The 20,093-nt window shown below is 36.5% G+C and overlaps 2 protein-coding genes across 5 annotated transcripts in view; one reads left to right on the top strand and one right to left on the bottom strand.

The window, feature by feature from the left end:
• The window catches only part of bmp6 (bone morphogenetic protein 6), a 57,545-nt gene extending 43,252 nt beyond the window's left edge, over nt 1-14,293 (top strand). Inside the window, exons 5-8 of one of the 4 annotated variants that reach the window (XM_073830410.1) lie at nt 8,382-8,431; nt 9,771-9,827; nt 9,980-10,090; nt 10,177-14,293. In XM_073830410.1, the coding sequence (XP_073686511.1) occupies nt 8,382-8,431; nt 9,771-9,827; nt 9,980-10,090; nt 10,177-10,326 (368 nt within the window). In that variant the 3' untranslated portion in view covers nt 10,327-14,293. Of the gene's footprint in view, nt 1-8,381; nt 8,432-9,747; nt 9,828-9,979; nt 10,091-10,176 lie in introns of all 4 variants that reach the window. The other 3 variants (XM_073830412.1, XM_073830411.1, XM_073830413.1) reach the window with 3 other exon arrangements.
• txndc5 (thioredoxin domain containing 5) overlaps nt 14,277-20,093 on the bottom strand; it is a 20,273-nt gene continuing 14,456 nt past the window's right edge. The window contains exons 9-10 of the mRNA XM_073830409.1: nt 19,759-19,888; nt 14,277-15,881 (exon numbers count right to left, since the gene is read on the bottom strand). Of these exons, the coding sequence (XP_073686510.1) occupies nt 15,759-15,881; nt 19,759-19,888 (253 nt within the window). The 3' untranslated portion in view covers nt 14,277-15,758. The remainder of the gene's footprint in view (nt 15,882-19,758; nt 19,889-20,093) is intronic.

Below are 20,093 nucleotides of genomic sequence, written 5' to 3'. Positions count from 1 at the left end.
CTGTTTTTTTTTTTTCAGCTTTTTTGCATTTTTTAACCCTTTCCAACAATGACTGTATGATATGAGATCATTGAGAGAGGACAACTGAGGGACTCATATGCAACTATTACAGAAGGTTCAAATGCTCATTGATGCTTCAGAAGGAAAAACGATGCATTAAGAGTAGGGGTGTAAACTTTTGAACAGAAGGAAGATGTGTACATTTTTCTTATTTTGCCTAAATATTTTTTTTTATTTAGTACCCCTGATCTTCAAATTAAAAAAAGGTTTTCACCCCCCTACCCCGGATCTTAAAGAAGTAATTCACTTTCAGAACAAAATTTACAGATATGTACTCACCCCCTTGTCATCCAAGATATTCATGGCTTTCTTTCTTCAGTTGTAAGGAAATATGTTTTTTGAGGAAAACATTTCAGAATTTCTCTCCATATAATGGACTTCTATGGTGCCCCCGAATTTGAACTTCCAAAATGCAGCTTCAAAGGGCTCTAAACCATCACAGCCTAGGAAAAAAGGGTCTTATCTAGCAAAACGATCGGTTATTTTCTAAAAATAAAATTACAATTTATATACTTTTTAACCTCAAATGCTCATCTTGTCTAGCTCTGTGTGTACTCTCTGTAGAGATTATAAAGTATATAAATTGTAAATGTTTTTAGAAAATAACCGATCGTTTTAATAGATAAGACCCTTCTTCCTCGGCTGGAATCATTTAGAGCCCTTTGAAGCTGCATTTAAACTGCATTTTGGAAGTTCAAACTCGGGGGCACCATAAAAGTCCATTATATGGAGAGAAATCCTGAAATTTTTTCCTCAAAAAATAAATAAATAATAATTTCCTTACGTTTGAAGAAAGAAAGACATGAACATCTTGGATGAGGGTGAGTACATTATCTGTAAGTTTTTGTTCTGAAAGTGAACTACTAATTTAATGCATGGTTTTTCCTTCTGGAGCATCAGTGAGCATTTGAATCTTTTGTAATAGTTGCATTTGAGTCCCTCAGTTGTCCACAGTGTGAAAAAAAATGGATCTCAAAAGCATACAGTCATTGTTGAAACGGGTTCAAATACACAAAAATACTGAAAAGCCAAAGTATTTGTTGGACCTGAAGGATTTTTCTGAAGAACAGCGGGCCGCTTATCTGCTCAGGACAAACAAGGGACTCATGAACAATTATCATTGAACAAAAACACAGCTGTGGATCATTCAGGTACCAACACAGTGTTAAGAATCAAGTGCATGTAAACTTTTGAACGGGGTCATTTTTATAAATTCAACTATTATTTTCTCTTGTGGACTATATGTAAATGTCTTTTATCTTATTCAGGTCAGTACTAAATATGATCCCTCTAATTTTGGTAAAAGAATTAACATTTTGCAGATTCTGCAAGGTGTATGTAAACTTTTGACCTCAACTGTAGTTAGGACTAATCATTAATTGACCTGTTAAGAAAAAAAAAAGTAGAATCAAATCAAAGGCAGAATCATTAAAACGGTAGTGCACCTAAAAATTAGAAATCTGTCATCGTTTAATTTTGTTCTGAATGAGAGTTATTTCTTTCTTTTGCTGAACACAAAAGAAAAAGCACTACTTTTCCTGCCTGTAAAATTTAATGCCACACTTATACTGCTGTGAGTGGGTCTTGTGGGCCTTTGGCCTTCGAATGAAGACCGCTGCCTGCTTATTATATGTAGGAATGGCTATTATAAGTAATATAAAGCAATAGTTCACCAAAAAAAATTAAATTCTGTCATCATTTACTCACCCTCAAGTTGTTCCAAACCTGTATAAATTTATTTCAACTGTTGAACAACACAAAAGAAGATATTTTGAAGACTGTTGGTAACCAAACAGTTGACGGTAGCCATAATTTTTTTTTTTTTGGTGAACCATCGCTTTAAATGACTTATAATAGCCATTCCTACATATGATAAGCAGGCAGCGGTCTTCATTCGAAGGCCAGAGGCCCACAGGACCCACTCACAGCAGTAACAGTGTGGCATTAAATTTTACAGGCAGGAAGAGAAGCGCTTTATGGGGTACTACAAATCTGGCCTTTACACTCAATGAAACTCCACACTAAATATCTGCTTTACTCCCAAATAGCCCTTGACTGTAAATACTGGCAGTAAATAAAGGAAAGGCAGAAGTAAACAAAAGTGGTGTATGTGAATGCAGTGTTTATCTGTGCATTATTTTTTCCTCAATACACAGATCATATTTGGGTGAATCTCACAAAAACTTGTCCAAGTCAATAAATTATATTCTGCATAAAGATAAAGCAACAGACTTAAGACCATTAAGATTTTTATAATAAATTCCCATCACTGTACTATAAAAAGTCAGCATTATACATCCAGTGTTTTACTCATCATAATTCTCAATGATGAATGCAGTCCAAACTAAACAGAAACTTAATATTATTGGAAGTATTGATCCTTAAAATTGATCCAAAAACTAAGAAGTATAACCCAGACAAGTTTTTGAGGTTTTAAGAGTTTAATCCATTTAAGAAGACTTGGGCAAAGTTGGACAAAGAACTAAAAAGTACAATATTTGTCGTACAAAATAGCAAAATACTGCTTAAAATAGATTGAGTATAGCTTGTTACACCACAGGACATGTGACATGTCAACTTCCCATATGTATGTGTGTGTGTGTGTGTGTGTGTGTGTGTGTGTGTGTGTGTGTGTGTGTGTGTGTGTGTGTGTGTGTGTGAAAGAGAGAAACTAGTGTGTCAAAATCTGCCATTCTTGGGTTATAGTTTGGCCTCATTCTCAGGCCTGTGGTTAGGTGTAGAACATTCTTGACTATAAATGTCGCAGTTGGGGGTCTGTGTAAGACAGGTTCACTGCTCGGGATCAGAGAGGAAGGGGACCCCTGGGGAACCGGCTAAAAGGCCACTCGGGAGAACTCGGGGGCCACTCCTGCTGGCGGATTTATCTCAGTAAATATTTACCCTAGTCCTGCCAGACAGAGTGAGAGAAATACAAGAAGGGGTCTTACTTTGGGGGCTAAAAAAGGCCAGAGATTTCACACTATATTCCGAGCTTCAAACCCACTATCTAAAGTTTAAAGAGAAATTATATTTAACTCTTTCAACTGTTAAAATTACTATAAACTTCAGTTATTTGTACAACAAGTAGTCGGAATGTATATTAGTAAATAAGATGTGTAATTACCACCGTTAGCATCATAAGGTTTCAAGAGCAGCCCTTGCCTTCCATTGGTTGGACAAACTTTTTTACTGGTCAAATAAAATGATAGCTTTAAGACCAAAAAGCTTTTGCCAGCCAGTTGCATCAGCAGTGGAATGAACAAACTTTCTCTTAAAGGGGAAAGTGGGAAACACCTTAGCACTGGGTGATTGTTGAGTACTAAGAATGACCTCAGAGATTTGCCTACACACTCACCATGTGGTTTCAGTTACAGCCTTAATTTCTATTCTACATTACTCATAGACAATTTTTTAAGGAAAGTTTTTTAGCTGAATATAGGTTTCCCCATTTTATGACATTTTTCTCTTTAATAGATGTATTACAGGCTTAAAGGGACATTTGTCTCTTTTGTAAATGTGTCTAAAAAATTAAAAAGGGTTTTGCAAATATATTTAAAAAGCTCATTTATTTAAACACAGGAAATATGCAATGCAATCTTAGTTCAATTTAAATATTGAAAACTGCTGTTTTAATTAAATGATTCATTTGTAAGTCTTTCTGCATTATCAAATATCATTTAACACAAAAAGTCTGTAAATGATATCATTCCTTTGCATCTAGTTTTAATATAGCTGCAAGCAGTGATTAACAGGTTTCAAGAACTTTTTAAGGCATTTAAGCACATAGGAAAAAACACATTATTTTAAATCAGTGATTTGATATAGAGTGCCAGCTGTGGTCCGATCTCCTTAAAACTTTGCATGCGTGTTTAGAATCATCAGGTTTCGTGAAGTTTTGAGTTTTGCTTTAGGCTTTATAGGATTTTGGACAGGCCCCTTTTCTAAATTAGCCTATTATAGCTTCCCAAAGGAAACCTTCTTTTAATAAATATTGACCTAGAGAGTCCAGAGAATTATACCAAAAAACCTAGGACTGGTTCGCAAAAGTAGGATTTTACTCGATCATGTAACAAACAATTTGATTGACAGCAATGGTTCTAGAGGCAAAGTTGTCCGGAATGAGGAGTTCTATCATATGTGACCCTGGACCACAAAACCAGTCCTAAGTCGCTGGGGTATGTTTGTAGCAATAGCCAAAAATACATTGCATGGGTCAAAATTATTGATTTTTCTTTTATGCCAAAAATCATTAGGAAATTAAGTAAAGATCATGTTCCATGAAGATTTTTTGTAAAATTCCTTCTATAAATATATCAAAATGTAATTTTTGATTAGTAATTTGCATTGTTAAGAACTTAATTTGGACAACTTTAAAGGTGATTTTCTCAGTATTTTGATTTTTTTGCACCCTCAGATTGCAGATTTTCAAATAGATGTATCTCAGACAAATATTGTCCTATCTTAACAAACCATATATCAATAGAAGGCTTATTTATTGAGCTTTCATATGATGTATACATCTCAGTTTTGTAAAATTTAACCTTATGACTGGTTTTGTGGTCCAGGGACACATATGATATGAATATCACATGTATGCGCGAAAAATCCAGCAATGTACAATTGTTTACACCTTTAAAAAATGTGATTTCTTTCCAATTTCTCACAGCCCTTTGAGGCTGTGAGTAAAACAGGCCCACTGAGTTATCTTTCGTTTGGCCTCGGTTAACCTTGTCTAATAGTTGCTTCATCAGCCAATGGTGACCATGTTTTTTTGAGATGTCTTTATAGACACTTGTGGCACTTTGGACCATGACTATGCAGAGTGATTCTCATGTTGATAGGACAAATGGTTGTGTAGTTATAGCCATTTTTTAGGGCTTTCCCTCTTATAGCGCCACCAAGTGGCCAAGCTCCATGATTTTTTTCCATGTGATCTCAGATTTAGCTCTTACAGTACATAAGTGTTCTGAATTTGGCACGGACATCTCATTCTATTCCAGAGTTCTAAGCATTTTACTAAAAGTGGCCCTGCTTCTTTCAAACATTTTGGTGTCCCTTTGTGAAGGTGAGTCGAAAGTATTCACTCTCCAGAGCATCTTTTTGCACTGATTTAGTTCGATCAGGTGAAAAACCTAGGACTAGTTTGCAAAAGTAGGTTTTTCAAAAAATCCAATATATCCAAAATTTTGCAGACTCACGATCGATTCTGAGGTGTGCGTTTTGTCTGGTGTGAGCCAATGATTCCAACGACATAAGACACTTAAGTCTGCGACTGACAGTTTAGGAGTTATGAACTATTTGTACTTTTGATCACTGTAGTGACCCCGTCAGGCCAATTGGTGCGAGCCTTGGTGACGTTGTCGGCGGTGTGAGTACTATCATCCCTCCAAGTTTCAAGTCTACAATTTACAGTTTGGTCTGCACAATCATATTTTACATGGAGATTGCTGATCCTTGCCCATTCTAACAATTACAATAGGTTTTCACTCTACTTATTTACTAGATTGTTTTATTCGAAGCAACATATAAGTAAAGATACAGTACAGTGACAACAGAGGAACCATTTTTTAAGGATTGTTTTGAGGGTTAGAGGGATGTAGATATAATTTAATATAGATGGTTGTGTACCAAGTGCTCATGGAAGCACTGTGTTTTATTGTGAGGCACTCAGCTGCTTGGGTGGAGCCTTAAAAAATCATTTCAGCAACAAGTGGGTGTGAGTGTTCTGGAAAAGTGCCCTGTTACAATGGTACCACTGGTGTGGATTCTGGATCATTTGAATTTATTGTGCTAGCTGGAAGGCTGCCTGAAGAGCATTGCAGTAGTCCAAATGGCAATAGTTTAAACAAGGGGAAAGATCTGATCTGGGTGACATTGAAGAATATAGATCTGCCTGGCTAGGCAGACATACTGATGTTGTGGGTGAACTTAAGCTCTTCAATAAACTCTGTCACCATGTTCCTGACTGACTTGGGTGTTGTTAGTGTTGCTGAGCCCAGCTGGACTGAGATATTTTGTGGAATTGCCAGGCTGGCAGAGTTGCATATATTGTGTATATTCAAAAGAGAACGGGGCTAAGCATTGAGCCCTGGGGTACCCCTGTCATGCTAGTGTGATTTTGGCACCTCACTGGAGTGGTTTTCATCTAATGTCCTACAATCCTGCAAATGTGAGCCCACTGCACAAATCTAGGGGAACAAATTTTGTGCTGTAAAGTGAAATAAAGATGTCAACATATATGTCGCACATTACTAAATGCAAAATAAAAGCTATTCTGACGTGTATATATCAGTTGCCTTTCTTAGCTGCATTCTATGACAAGTTTTCATTGTCTTATTCTGTCTTACGAGAGCAGTAAATTAAATTTACTTACATCATAATGTCATTACAGTAATGAATTACAGTATGATTTCATTAGAGAGGCTTCAGCAGCTTGTTTAAAAAGAAAACAGTGTAACAGCAACTATGCTTTCAGACATGGCAAAAGTGTGGTCTATGTGGGATATGGAAGGTCGCACCTCTTCTGACTACCCACCTTGCATGGCATGTCTTGCCACTGTTTTGGTCAGCAAGATCTCTGGATGGTCAAAGTGCTGCTCTTTGGGACGTACACTCAAAAAAACAGGAAGGGATTGCAGCTGGCCTGAACTGATATCATAGCTTTCTCTCTCCTCTCCCACTCCACCGCACTTAGCAAAAATGACCAAAAAAAAGCATATGAGAACACCAGTGGAAAGAATGTGTCAGTGTTTGAATTCAGAGTAGCAGTCAGTGCCAGAGATGACCTTCCCCTTCAGAAAACCCAAACCTACCTGCTGCTGACATGCAGTTAACATGACACAAGGGTGGAGCTGCACAGATAATTGAAACAAACTGTAAATGTTGTTGACAGCGACTTGCAAATGTGTTGTGATCTTGACAGGATTAGCAGTCTTACTTTAAACTTGCATAATACAAATTTTGAATTATGGAATTTTAAACCACCCTATTGGTATTAAGTGCACCAGATACCTTTTTACTGACCCTTCTACTGAATATTTTCACTCATGTTTCAAATCTGTATGACTTACTTTCTTACATGGGGCACAAAAGGAAATGTAAGGCTAAAATTAAACTTCAGTCACCATTTATTTTCATTGAGTGGAAAAAAGGATGCAATGGAGGTGAAAAGTAAGGCTGTCTTTCTGCAATTTTGGTTCTTTTATAAAAAGTTCTTATTACGAAAATTATATATTTTAAAAGAATATTATGTTTTCAGACAGTTGCAAGTTAACTTCAATTATATGAAAATGCATTATAGTTTAAATGCATTTTAAATGCAGTTAGCTGACTTGAGTGCTTTTTTGACCCACTTAGGTATAACTTTAGATGTAATTTCATCCTGTAATTTTGTCTTTTGTCTTTAAACAATGTTGGATGAACTGACCAGGCATTTATGGTAAACTAAAATACTTCTGTGTCATGCATTTAAATATATTTGTATTTACTCATTACTTTACATTACTTCATATTGTAATTAAGTTGCAATTTTTTAGAAATTTAAAGTACAGTGCCTTGCTAAAGTATTCATACCCCTTCATTTTCACGTTTTGTTAAACTGCTTTAAATATATACATTTTTCCACATCAATCTACACTCCATACACCATAATGAAAAAGCAAAAAACAGTATTGTAACACATTTTTTGCAAATTTATTAGAAATAAAAATTCATATCGATGGAAGATGTTACTACACATCGAGTGAAGTTAACCTGTGGTAAATTCATTTGAATGAGTATGGTTTAGAAAGGCACACATACCTCTCAATAAAAGGTCTAACAGCTGAAAATGCATATCAGAGCAAAAACCAAGCCCTGAGGTAAAAAAAAAAAAACTGCCTATAGAGCTCAGAAACAGAATTGTGTCAAGGCACAGATCTGGGGAAGAGTTCAGAAAAATTCTGCTGCACTGAAGGTTCACAAAAGCATGTCGCCTCCATTATCCATAATGGAAAAAGTTTGAAACAACCAGGACTCTTCCTAGAGCTGGCCTCCTGGCCAAACTGAGCAATTAATGGAGAAGGGTCTTGGCTAGAATGGTGACCAAGAACCTGATGGTCACTCTAGTTGAGCTCCATGATCATATGTGTAGATGGGAGAAACTTACAGAAGGAAACCCACTTGGAATTTGCAACAAAGCACCTAAAGAACTCTCAGTTTGTGAGAAACAAGATTCTCTGATGAACCTCTATTCCAAGCATCATGTTTGGAGGAAAGCAGGCAAGGTGTGCTGGTAGCAGCCTCATCCTGTGGGGCTGTTTTTCAGGGACTTGTCAGAGTAGAAAGAAAGCTTAACACAGCAAAATACACAGATAGACTTAATAAAAACCCAGTCCAGAGCATTCAGAACCTCAGACTGGGCAAAAGGTTTACCTTCCAACAAGACATGTCCCTAAGCACACAGCAAGAGTGGCTAATAGACAACTCTGTGAATGTTTTTGAGTGGCCCAGACACAGCCTGGACTTGAACCCAATCAAATATTTCTGGAGAAACCTGAAAATGTTTGCCAGACCCCATCCAAGCTGACAGCTTGAGAGGTGAAGAGGTGAGAAGAAGAATAGCAGATAATTACCAAATGCAGATGTGCAAAGCTTGTCATATCTTATACAAAAAGACTTGAGGCTGTATTGGTGCTTCAACTGAGTACTGCGTTAAGGGTATGAATATTTATGCAATATACTTCTTCATTTTTTTTTTTTGTTTTAATACATTTGTCAGCAGTGTGGAAGCATTTAAAACTGTCAGAGAAAGATGCAAAAATCATTACAAGCACCGGCAGCAGAAGACTGTCTAGTATCGCATCGCATGTCTTCCATGAGAAGAGAAAGGGGTGGTTGTTGCTGGTTACTGTATGATGACTGAAATCGCGAAATGGGCTTAAACCATTAGTAAATAAACTACAGAGCGTTATGTTGTCTAATAAACGCACAAATTGTATTTATTCTGACAGCGCTGAACGAGCTGTTAGCGTTCAAAGTCCAAAGCGTGAGGGAAATCTGCCTGATGAGAATCATTCATAAATCTGCTGCTGTCAGCAAAAAGTAGTACTGAGGTCTTCTTGCGGGTTTCCGCCAAAATAAAAGTCAACATTCATAAATGTTAGTATTGTAATTTTACTGTTGTTCTGTAAAATAAAATAAAAAGTAACACAACAATAATGATAATCATTACAACAGCTCTATTAATACATTTATTATAACATTCGCCTTTGCTCAGCAAGGCTGCATTTATTTTTACACATGCCTGGTTTAGGCAGGGGGTCTTAAAAATGGCCAAAGAATAATATTTTACTAACTTATTAACTTTAGTAAAATATTAGGCTATAATGTCTACTACAATGTTAAAAATGTTCAGTGTTAAACATTTTTAAATTGATTTTTTTTTTCTTTGAAAAGCAAGACAAAACTGTAAAAAGCAAATATTGGCTATTTAATTTATGCAATAGTGAAAAGAATTGGCAAAATACATGGGGGAAAAACGCGAAAATCCGTGTTCAGTAATCGGCCTTCGGCCTAGTGTGTAATTTTGTTCGGCTTCGGCCAAGAATTTTCATTTCGGTGCATCCCTACTAGGAAAGTATAAAAGCTGCATGTGCAGTTTGCTATATTGTAACCTAGCACACATTAATGTCTCTTCTCTGTACACAGCAGATTACAACAGCAGTGATCAGAAGACCGCCTGCAAAAAGCATGAACTGTACGTCAGCTTCAGAGAACTGGGCTGGCAGGTAAAGATGAAGGATATGTGTATAATCAGTATTACAGACATCAAACTGTAGCTGTAATTATTAATTATCCTGAATGAGTGTTGAATCTATTTTATTTTATTTACTATTTTTGTGTGAACAGTCCTTTTGATTTAAATATGTGTGTTTGTCAGGACTGGATTATTGCACCTGAGGGTTACGCAGCAAACTACTGTGATGGAGAATGCTCTTTTCCCCTAAACGCCCATATGAATGCTACTAATCATGCTATAGTACAGACACTGGTGAGTCACGTTTAATAAATTCACAGTACTTAGTACTGTTTAATTTCACAGTACTGAGTGTTAAAAATATCTTGCTTCACTTTCAGGTCCATCTGATGAATCCAGAGAACGTTCCAAAACCATGTTGCGCTCCCACCAAACTGCACGCAATCTCCGTGCTCTACTATGACGACAACTCCAACGTCATTCTGAAAAAATACAAGAACATGGTGGTGCGTGCATGCGGCTGCCACTGACACGAGGGACACAAGCCGCCCTGCCCGACCGCTGCACCGCAGAGACAGAGACAAATGTTTGTGAGGACTGGCAAAACTAAATAAGACAGAGACAAAAAGCAAGCGTTATGAATATAATGTCTCGACGGTGGATCCAGGTTTGCTGCTTCTCATCTTTACGCACATGGCCATTTCTCATGACGTTTCGGATCCTACAAACTGCCAAGAAGATGTTCATGTGAATCTATAAACAGAAAATGAACTTGAGGCCTTCAGTCTAAAACAAAGACACACAAAGAAAATGTAAATTATGAGCTAAAATGCAGTCTTGTATTTAAAATTGTGTTTCAATTATCAAATATTTAAAGGGGTTGCATCACACAAGGTCCACTTGTCTTACAAAAGTCGAATCAGTTCTTCATGACTATTTTCCGCCCTCACTCTAAAAATAAACAGGATACTTTTTTTTTGTTTTGCTGCTGTGCCTTTAGGACTAGACTTTGTATCTTTTAGATGTTTGAAAGTTCCCGAAGTTCAGAACAAATCATTTTTGCAACTTTCAGGAACTTCCTCCCTAAGATAAATAGACAACTTGAGTTCTGAAAGTTACAGTAGCTCTTTTATTTTTAAAAGAAACTTTCAAAAGACTCCTCATGATATGACCTCTTTAAGATCGGAAACTTATAAATTACTATGTCCCAAAGCACACAAATCAGAACAGGAAACTTTCTGCTGCTTTGTGTATTTTTGATGAAGTCACTTGAACCCACAGGACTCTATTTTAGGTCTCAAAAAAATCAAATTATTTTAAGTTTCTCAATATTTGCTCTGCACTACCTGTGGTTTGCATCGGTGAGTCAGAGCGAGTGGTTACACTCTTCAACAGAACTCAAAGAACGGAACCATTATGCTGCCGTTCCAAGGATGGAACTGTTATTTGATGCCGTCCGACACCACAGATCTATAATTTCCCTGCAACACCTGCACTTCGGATGGCCTACATCCAAAACTTCCCATAAGACACGAGGACCTACATTTAAGGTTTTTCAGCAACAAAACTGTTTTCTGTGCCACCGTCCTTACATGGGCTGTAGATTTTCCACCATCTCATGTCTATTTATTGTCAAACTTTTAATATGCAGCTGTCAATTTTTTTTTCCCACTGTGAGCCGTTGAATGGTACAAATCTCTCTCTGGATTATGGCTATATATATGGTTTTCATCATTGTAGCAATATCTTTTCTTTTTGCCATGGTTTGTAATTTGGGAATTGATAATATGGAAGCCCGTTTCCGCCACTGAATAAAAAACAAAAAAGGTAATTACGACTTTTTATCTCACAATTCTGACTTTTTTCTCACAGTTTCAAGTTTACATCTCGTAATTCTGACTTTTTTCCTCAGAATTGCATCATATAAACTCACAATTCGGACTTTTTTTCTCAGCTGTTAGATATAAACACACAATTGTGAGTTATAAAGTCAGAATTGCTAGATATCGTCAGAATTGCGGGATATAAATTCACAATTGCAAGAAATAGAGAAAGTAAGAATTGCGAGATATATAACACACAATTCTTTTTTGCTCAGAATTGTGAGATACGAACTTGAAATGAAATGACTTATATTTTCACAGAATTGGGAGGTTTTTATCTCACAATTCTAACTTAATAACTCGCAATTGCAACTTCATATCACACAATTCTGACTTAATTTGCTCAGAATTGTGAGATATGAACTTGCAATTGCAAGTTAAAAATGGCCAGTTCTTCAGAGGAAAAAAAAGACTTCTATTTTCACAGAATTGCATGTTTATATCTTGTAATTCTGACTTTCTAACTCACAATTGTGAGTTTATATCTTACAATTCTGACTTTTTTCTCACAATTTCAAGTTTACATCTCACAATTCTGAGAAATGAAGTCAGAATTGTGAGATGTAAACTCGAAATTGTGAGGGAAGATATAAACTCACAATTTCTAGTTTACATCTCACAATTCTGACTTTTTTTTTTCAGAGCTGTTAAGATATAAATGCACAATTGCTAGATATAGTCAAAATTGTGGGATATAAATTCACAATTGCGAGAAATAAAGAAAGTCAGAATTGCAAGATATATAACTTACAATTCTAACTTTTTTGCTCAGAATTGTGAGATATAAATGCACAATTGCGAGTTAAAAATGTCCAGTTCTGAAGAGAAAAAAAAAGACTGATATGATCACAGAATTGGGAGGTTTTATCCAACAAATCTGACTTAACTCGCAATTGCAATTTCATATCACACAATTCTGACTTCAATTGTTTATATCTCATAATTCTGACTTTATAACTCGCAATTGTGAGTTTGTATCTTACAATTCTGACTTTTTTTTCCCTCACAATTTCGAGGTTACATCTCACAATTCTGAATTCATTTCTCAGAATTGCGAGTTTATATCTCGTAATTCTGACTTTATAACTCGCAATTGTAAGTTTATATCTTACAATTCTGACTTTTCTCACAATTTCAAGATTATGTTACAAATCTGAATTCATTTTTCAGAATTGCGAGTTTATATCTCGTAATTGACTTTATAACTTGCAGTTGTGAGTTTATATCTTACAATTCAGACTTTTTTTCTTCACAATTTCAAGTTTACATTTCACAATTCTGACTTTTTTTTAAGAGCTGTTAGATATAAACAATCGTGAGTTATAAAGTCAGAATTGCGAGATATATAACTCACAATTCTGACTTTTTTGCTCAAAATTGTAAAATATAAACTCACAATTGCGAGTTAAAAATGGCCAGTTCTGAGGAGAAAAAAAAAAGACATGTTCACATGGATATGTTAACAGAAGTGGGAGGTTTTATCTCACAATTCTGACATAAAGTCCCCCTGAAATCAAAATGAAAGTTTTTTGGCTTTTAGTATGAATATATTATCCTTAAGATTATCTATAAGCTAGTGTGATTCAAAACAATGACAAAATTCTTGTTTACAAGATATGGGCATTCAAAACTTACAGTCTCGTCACTTCTGCCAATATGAATCAACGATTTTGATGATATCACCATGCACTTCAGTTTCTCATCAAACGTTCTGTCCAATCAAATGCTCTCTAGAGTCCGTATTGTCCCGCCCCCTACACAGAGACGCAATACACGGAGCAGATCATATGTGCTCATGTGCGATTGGCATGTATTAAACCACACAGCCTCAGCATAATTATGAGTTTCATATTGAATCTGTGGGATAATTTATTAGTATGTGGCTGTCATAAGCTACAAATGCGGCTTTTCCGAGCTTAACGGCTCTGACCCGAAGAGATATAAATGAAACGCTATTGGCTATTCAAAATAAGTGGGCGGGGCTGGGCGATATGTTTTTGTTTCAGTTAAAAGCACGTCACCACATAAAATAACGCTGCGTGTTTCAAGGCAAAAAAAAAAAGTCAGAACTGTGAGATGAGTCGCAATAACCTTTTTATTTTTTTTTTTTTTTATTCAGTGGCGAAAACGGGCTTCCATATAATAATCACTTTTTATACCAATACCGAAACCAAATTATTTGGTTACATTGATGCAAATTTGATGCTGTTTGCCTTCCCATTCATCTCACTGGTACAGGAGCCTAGTAAGCCAACAGGACTTTGCCAACCAGCCAAACCTTGACTTCTTGGGTTACACTGACAGCAGTCACATCACTAAATGGTAATTGGTTGTACTGTTAGTTGCCAGTGGGCATTTCTAATCAGATGTACTCTAATTCTGCCCCAAGAATTAAATCTGAGGGTGGAAAAAGTAACATTTTCTATTTTGTACAAATCCTATCCCTAGTTATAATCACATATACCTCCCATAAACTGCTGTTTACATGTCTCAACCATATCTGGATGCTTGTGTGTAAATACTTGTACATTGTAGTTTATTTATTGTTCCCATATACCACAGAGATCATATCGCAAGAGTAAAGGAAAATTAAAAACTGCTATTTTTGGAAAAAGACATTTTATTATGAAATTTGTCACAACGTGCTTTTTTTTTTTTGTACAAAAAACCCCAGGCAGTGCTTGTACCCCCTCTCACACAGGACAAAAATACTGCGTTTTTCACTGAGGTCGGCCTTGACCATGTGCCTCCCATAAAGACTTCACTGAATATATGCGGTTTCTCTGATTGCTTTTCCCTTCCTTCTCTTTCAGATCCAGTAAAAGAGAAAAATAAACATCTCGGTGTGGGAATATTTGAAAGGAAAAATGTAAATTACATTTGTTTAAATCAATGAAACCACTGGAGAGCATCAGAGAACACATACAAGTCTATCAGCATTCTTCAAGCAATGATAACCGCCGACGCTAGTGTCGGAATTTTACCAACACAAAGTGTTTTAAGCAGATCACTAATATCAAAAGTGAATGAATGCATGTGAAAGCCATCAAGACTGCATTACAGAGAGAGAGAGAGAAAAAAAAAAAAAGAGTCTTAAAAGACAAACCTAATCAAAGGAAAAATGACACAGGGGAAAAATAAAAAGCCACATATGCAGAATAAACAATAATAAAAAAAATACTGTACCATAACCGCTTTAACCTTTCACAACCTTTACTGTAATTCCCATTAAACCATATTTCCATAAACCATCACTATACAGCAAAAATCATCTATTTTGTATTGTTTTAACTCGCTGAGCTTTGAGGGGAATAGAAAGTATTATATAACGGTAATATTGGGGATATGTCTAAATGTGCCTATAACAACATTAAGAAGCTTTATAAGACAAATTAGCCAAAATAATTAAACAAATAGCCTCCTCAGTGAAGAAATCAGATTAAACTAGCCTAATATGGTTTGCTGGCACTGGTCTGGTTTGATAATTATGGCCAAATATCTGAACCAGCTAGTCAGCATCTTGGTCTTGGCCTTTTTAAGCAGGTCTCCCAAGTCTGGCTAACACACTACCTTAGTCTGATTTATTTTTATATATTTTTTAATCCTCTAAAGAATACAACCATTTCAAAACCTAAGACCTATCATAGTATTTTGCACTGAATGGAAAAAAATGGAAATCACAGCAGGTACATGTCATTGTTTTCTTTAAATGTTACATGGTCTCCCTGAGGTAATATGTCTTAGTCGATAGCAAACTAAGCTGAATATCCTCAAATATAACTGACATTTACAAAATATGCACCTTTAAATGATGTAATGATCTTAACTGAAGTGTCAGTTTCTTTAAATCAAACAGATTTAAACGGGAGAAAGGGCAAAATCAAAAGCCTGTGGTTGTAATTGCTAATAATCTCATCAACTGGTCTAGAAGAAATTGTGTACATTCACATTTTATCATGTGGAAGAGACTGTCCTTTAGTAGATAAGGGAGAGAAATGAAGAAAAAGCAGTCCATTTTACAGTATGGTAAATGAAGGTAGTGTTGCTTTTGTGTTGTGAGATGGAAAATGAGGGAGGAGTTACAGCTCATCTCTCGCTTGCTTCATGACAAAACTGTGTAAGCTCTCCAAGTCCCGCCCTCCATTATGCTCCTCCCCCTGTTGCCCCGCCCGGAACATCAGGAGAGTTGGGTATCCACGCACCTAAAAGAACAATGATCAAATATTTACATATATATTTAGATTGTGTGTAGCAACTGAACTAAACTAAAACCTGTATAAAAACGTGATATTTTCCATTGATAGTAGACAGAAAGGTATTTATTTAAAAAAAAAAAATGACTCTCTGCCAGTAATTTGAAGTTATGTTGACCCCATCCCTCAAACATCAACAATCCACAAGACCAGGGTTTAAGCAGATACTGTGAAATAAAATAAGGATTTTAAGAACTTCTTTTTTGATTTTTAAGGAATTAAATCAGAGATCTCACTTATCTTCTTTCAAATTTCAAATTCTAAAGGTAAAAACATAAAACATATATACTAATTAAAAAAGGCAAAAATAAAGAATCACATGCAAAGTATCACTACTGAAGTATTACAAAGCACACTACACTTACTAAAAAAACACTGTTAAAGGAGAACTCCGGTGTGATATTGACCTAAAGTGTATTGAATCATGATACCGAGTGTGAACGTACCTTGCATTTTTCATCTCGGTTTGTGTCCAGCTGTCCGAAATCTGGGGTCAGTTATCCGATGCTCACAACAGGCTGTCTATGAGAGAGAATAGGGCATCGGAAAAGCCATGTAAATAAATCACTGTTTTACGCCATTTACGAGGCACAAAGTAGCTCCACACTTCATCGGTAGACTTCCTAGGGTCCTGACATTTAAAACGAGACATTGAGAACTCAGAAAAAGCACCGGTAGTTTATTTACAAGAAGATTTATACAGACATCTTCCACCAGGAACAGACCGGTCGCCGCCATCTTAAATGTAGTCACGATAAGTCGAGTGTCGAGCACGAAGGAAACTACAACCTGATACGTTGATAACCTGATAAATTCCTTGGTGCTCGACACTCGACTTATCGTGACTACATTTAAGATGGCGGCGACCGGTCTGTTCCTGGTGGAAGATGTCTGTATAAATCTTCTTGTAAATAAACTACCGGTGCTTTTTCTGAGTTCTCAATGTCTCGTTTTAAATGTCAGGGCCCTAGGAAGTCTACCGATGAAGTGTGGAGCTACTTTGTGCCTCGTAAATGGCGTAAAACAGTGATTTATTTACATGGCTTTTCCGATGCCCTATTCACTCTCATAGACAGCCTGTTGTGAGCATCGGCTAACTGACCCCACATTTCGGACAGCTGGACACAAACCGAGATGAAATATGCAAGGTACGTTCACACTCGGTATCATGATTCAATACACTTTAGGTCAATATCACACCGGAGTTCTCCTTTAATTTTCTTAAGGGATTTGTATTTGTGTATTTTTGCTTTGATTTTATAACTTGTTTTTATATGTAATGCCTAATAGTTTGATGTTTTCTACTGTTTAAGAAAAACAAACAAAAAAAAGGTTTGCAAAATCACTCCGAAATCCTGATTTGAAACAAATTATTCACCATACGAGCTCCAGAGATATGATCTAAATCAAATGATAAGCGATACCCACCCCAAGTCCCAACCTATGTCAAATGATTTGCAAACCCACTCCGAAGTCCCGATCTGAATGAAATGACTTGCGATCCATGCTCTGTAGCCCAATCTAAATAAACATTTGTAAACCATCGTTTCAGATCAGGACTCATTTCAGGACTAAATCAATCATTTGATTTAGATCATTCAATATGTGAAATGAATTGGAAACCCATTTCGATCTAAATCAAAAGATTTGCGATACACGATTTGAAGTCCTGACCTAAGTCAAACGATTTGTAAACCGGCTCCGAAGTCCCGATCTAAATCAAATGATTTGCGTGAATCATTTAATTTAGATCATTCAATTCGTGAAATGATTCAGAAACCTGTTTCAATCTAAATCAAATGATTTGTGATACGCTGTTTTAAGTCCCGATCCAAGTCAAATGATTCGCAAACCCGCTCTGAGGTCCCAATCTGAATCAACTGATTTACGACCCACGCTCTGAAGTCCCGATCTAAATAATGATTTGTGCACCATCATTTCAAATCAGGACTCGGAGCGCGAGAAACCCGTTCCGATCTAAATCAAATGATTCACTATACGCAAAGTTCTGATCTAAATCGAATGATTTGTGATAGACGATTTTAAGTACCGACCCAAGTCCAATGATTCACAAAACTGCTCTAAAGTCCCGATCTGAATCAAATGATTTGCGATCCACACTCTGAAGTCCCGATCTGAATAATGATTCGCAAACCATCATTTTAGATAAGGACTTGGTGCGCAGATTGTGAATCACTTGATTCAGATCATTCAATTTATCAAATGATTCAGACCCGACCTGAATCAAATGATTTGCGATACGCAATTTTAGGTCCCTAAGTAAAATGACTCGCAAACACGCTCTGAAGTCCTAATCTGAATCAATTGATTTACGATCCATGCTCTGAAGTCCCAATCTGAATAACGATTTGTGCACCATCAATTCAGATCAGGACTTGGAGCACAGATCGCAAATCACTTGAAATGATTCTGAAACCCATTCCAATCTGAATCAAATGATTCACGATATGCAAAGTTCCAATCTAAATCAAATGATTTGCAATACGCAATTTTAAGTCCCGACCTAAGTCAAATGATTCACAAACCCACTCTGAGGTCCCAATCTAAATCAACTGATTTACGATCCATGCTCTGAAGTCCTGATATGAATAATGATTTGTGCACCATTTCAGATCAGGACTCAGATCGTGAATTGTTTGATTTAGATCATTAATTTTGTGAAATGATTCAGAAACCCGTTCCGATCTAAATCAAATAATTCACGATACGCAATTTTAAGTCCCGACTTAAGTCAAATGATTCGCAAACCCACTCTGAAGTCTCGATCTGAATCAAATGATTTGCAATCCACGCTCTGAAGTCCTGATCTGAATAATTATTTGTGTACCATCATTCCAGATCAGGACTCGGAGCGTGGAATGTGAATCATTTGATTTAGATCATTCAATTTGTGAAATGATTCAAAACCCATTACGATCTAAATCAAATGATTCACGATAAGGAAAGTTCAGATCTAAAACAAATGATTTGCAATACGCGATTTTAAGTCCCTAACCTAAGTCAAATAATACGCTCTGAAGTCCCGATCTGAACAATGATTGTGCACATCATTTCAGATCAGGACTCAGAGCCGGACTGTGAATCATTTGTTTTTAGATCATTTAATTTGTGAAATGATTCAGAAACCCGTTCAGACCTAAATCAAATGATTAAGTCCCGATCTGAATCAAACAATTTGCAATACACGATTTTAAGTCCCCAAGTCAAATGATTTGCAAACCCGCTCCGAAGTCCCGATCTGAATCAAATGATAAACGATCCACACTCTGAAGTCCCGATCTGAATAATGATTTCCACACACATAATTTCAGATCAGGACTCAAGAGTGCGGATTGGGAATCACTTGATTTAGAACATTCAATTAGAAAAATTATTCATATACCGGTTCAGATCTAATGATTCACAATTTGAAGTTCAAATGATTTGTGAATCCGCTCCGAAGTCCCGATCTAAATCAAATGATTTGTGATACGCAATCTGATCGCTTCGAAACAGGGAATCATTTTGCGATGCAATGGTTTAACTGATTCAGAGTTTTGCAAAGCTCAGTTTCACCCATCACTACATGCTTTTTAAAATAATTACAAGCAATGTTGAAATTTAAAAATGAAAGGTTTGTTTTAATTTTATAGTTTTTGCTAGTGAATCGCTTGAAATGATTGATACGCAGTTGATTTTGTTCATCTGTTCCTCTTCAAGTACTTCAAGCACTTTAAGCACCTTGTACGAACCCTGACAAGACTTAATCTCTCTGCCACCCATCAGTGAATAAAAAAAAATTCCAGACTAAATGAGCCACACTCACAGAGTATCTGTTGCAGAGCGTTCTCTCCACTGTGCAGTCCACTTTAGCAATCTTCACATCAGTCAGACCAGGAAACTCCTTTTTAGATAGATCGTCCCAGGTAGGGGCCAGGTTCTTGCAGTGACCACACCTTAAACATACAAAGACACATTGCGTGAGTCGCTGAACCACAGAGGATAAGCTCAGCCAATCAGGGAGTGGTGGGTCTTTTGATCAGCCACTAAGGAAACATTAAGATGATGAGAGCAACAGATAGGGGAGGGGAGTACACAGTGTACGCGCATGTGGATATACACAAACACGAGTGTCCGTCACTGCACAGGGCTTGGCAATAT

This window comes from Garra rufa, chromosome 24 (genome assembly GCF_049309525.1).
Source record: "Garra rufa chromosome 24, GarRuf1.0, whole genome shotgun sequence".
NCBI lineage: Eukaryota > Metazoa > Chordata > Actinopteri > Cypriniformes > Cyprinidae > Garra > Garra rufa.
Note: the sequence above shows the minus strand (reverse complement) of the source record. Positions and strands in the feature narration are given on the sequence as shown.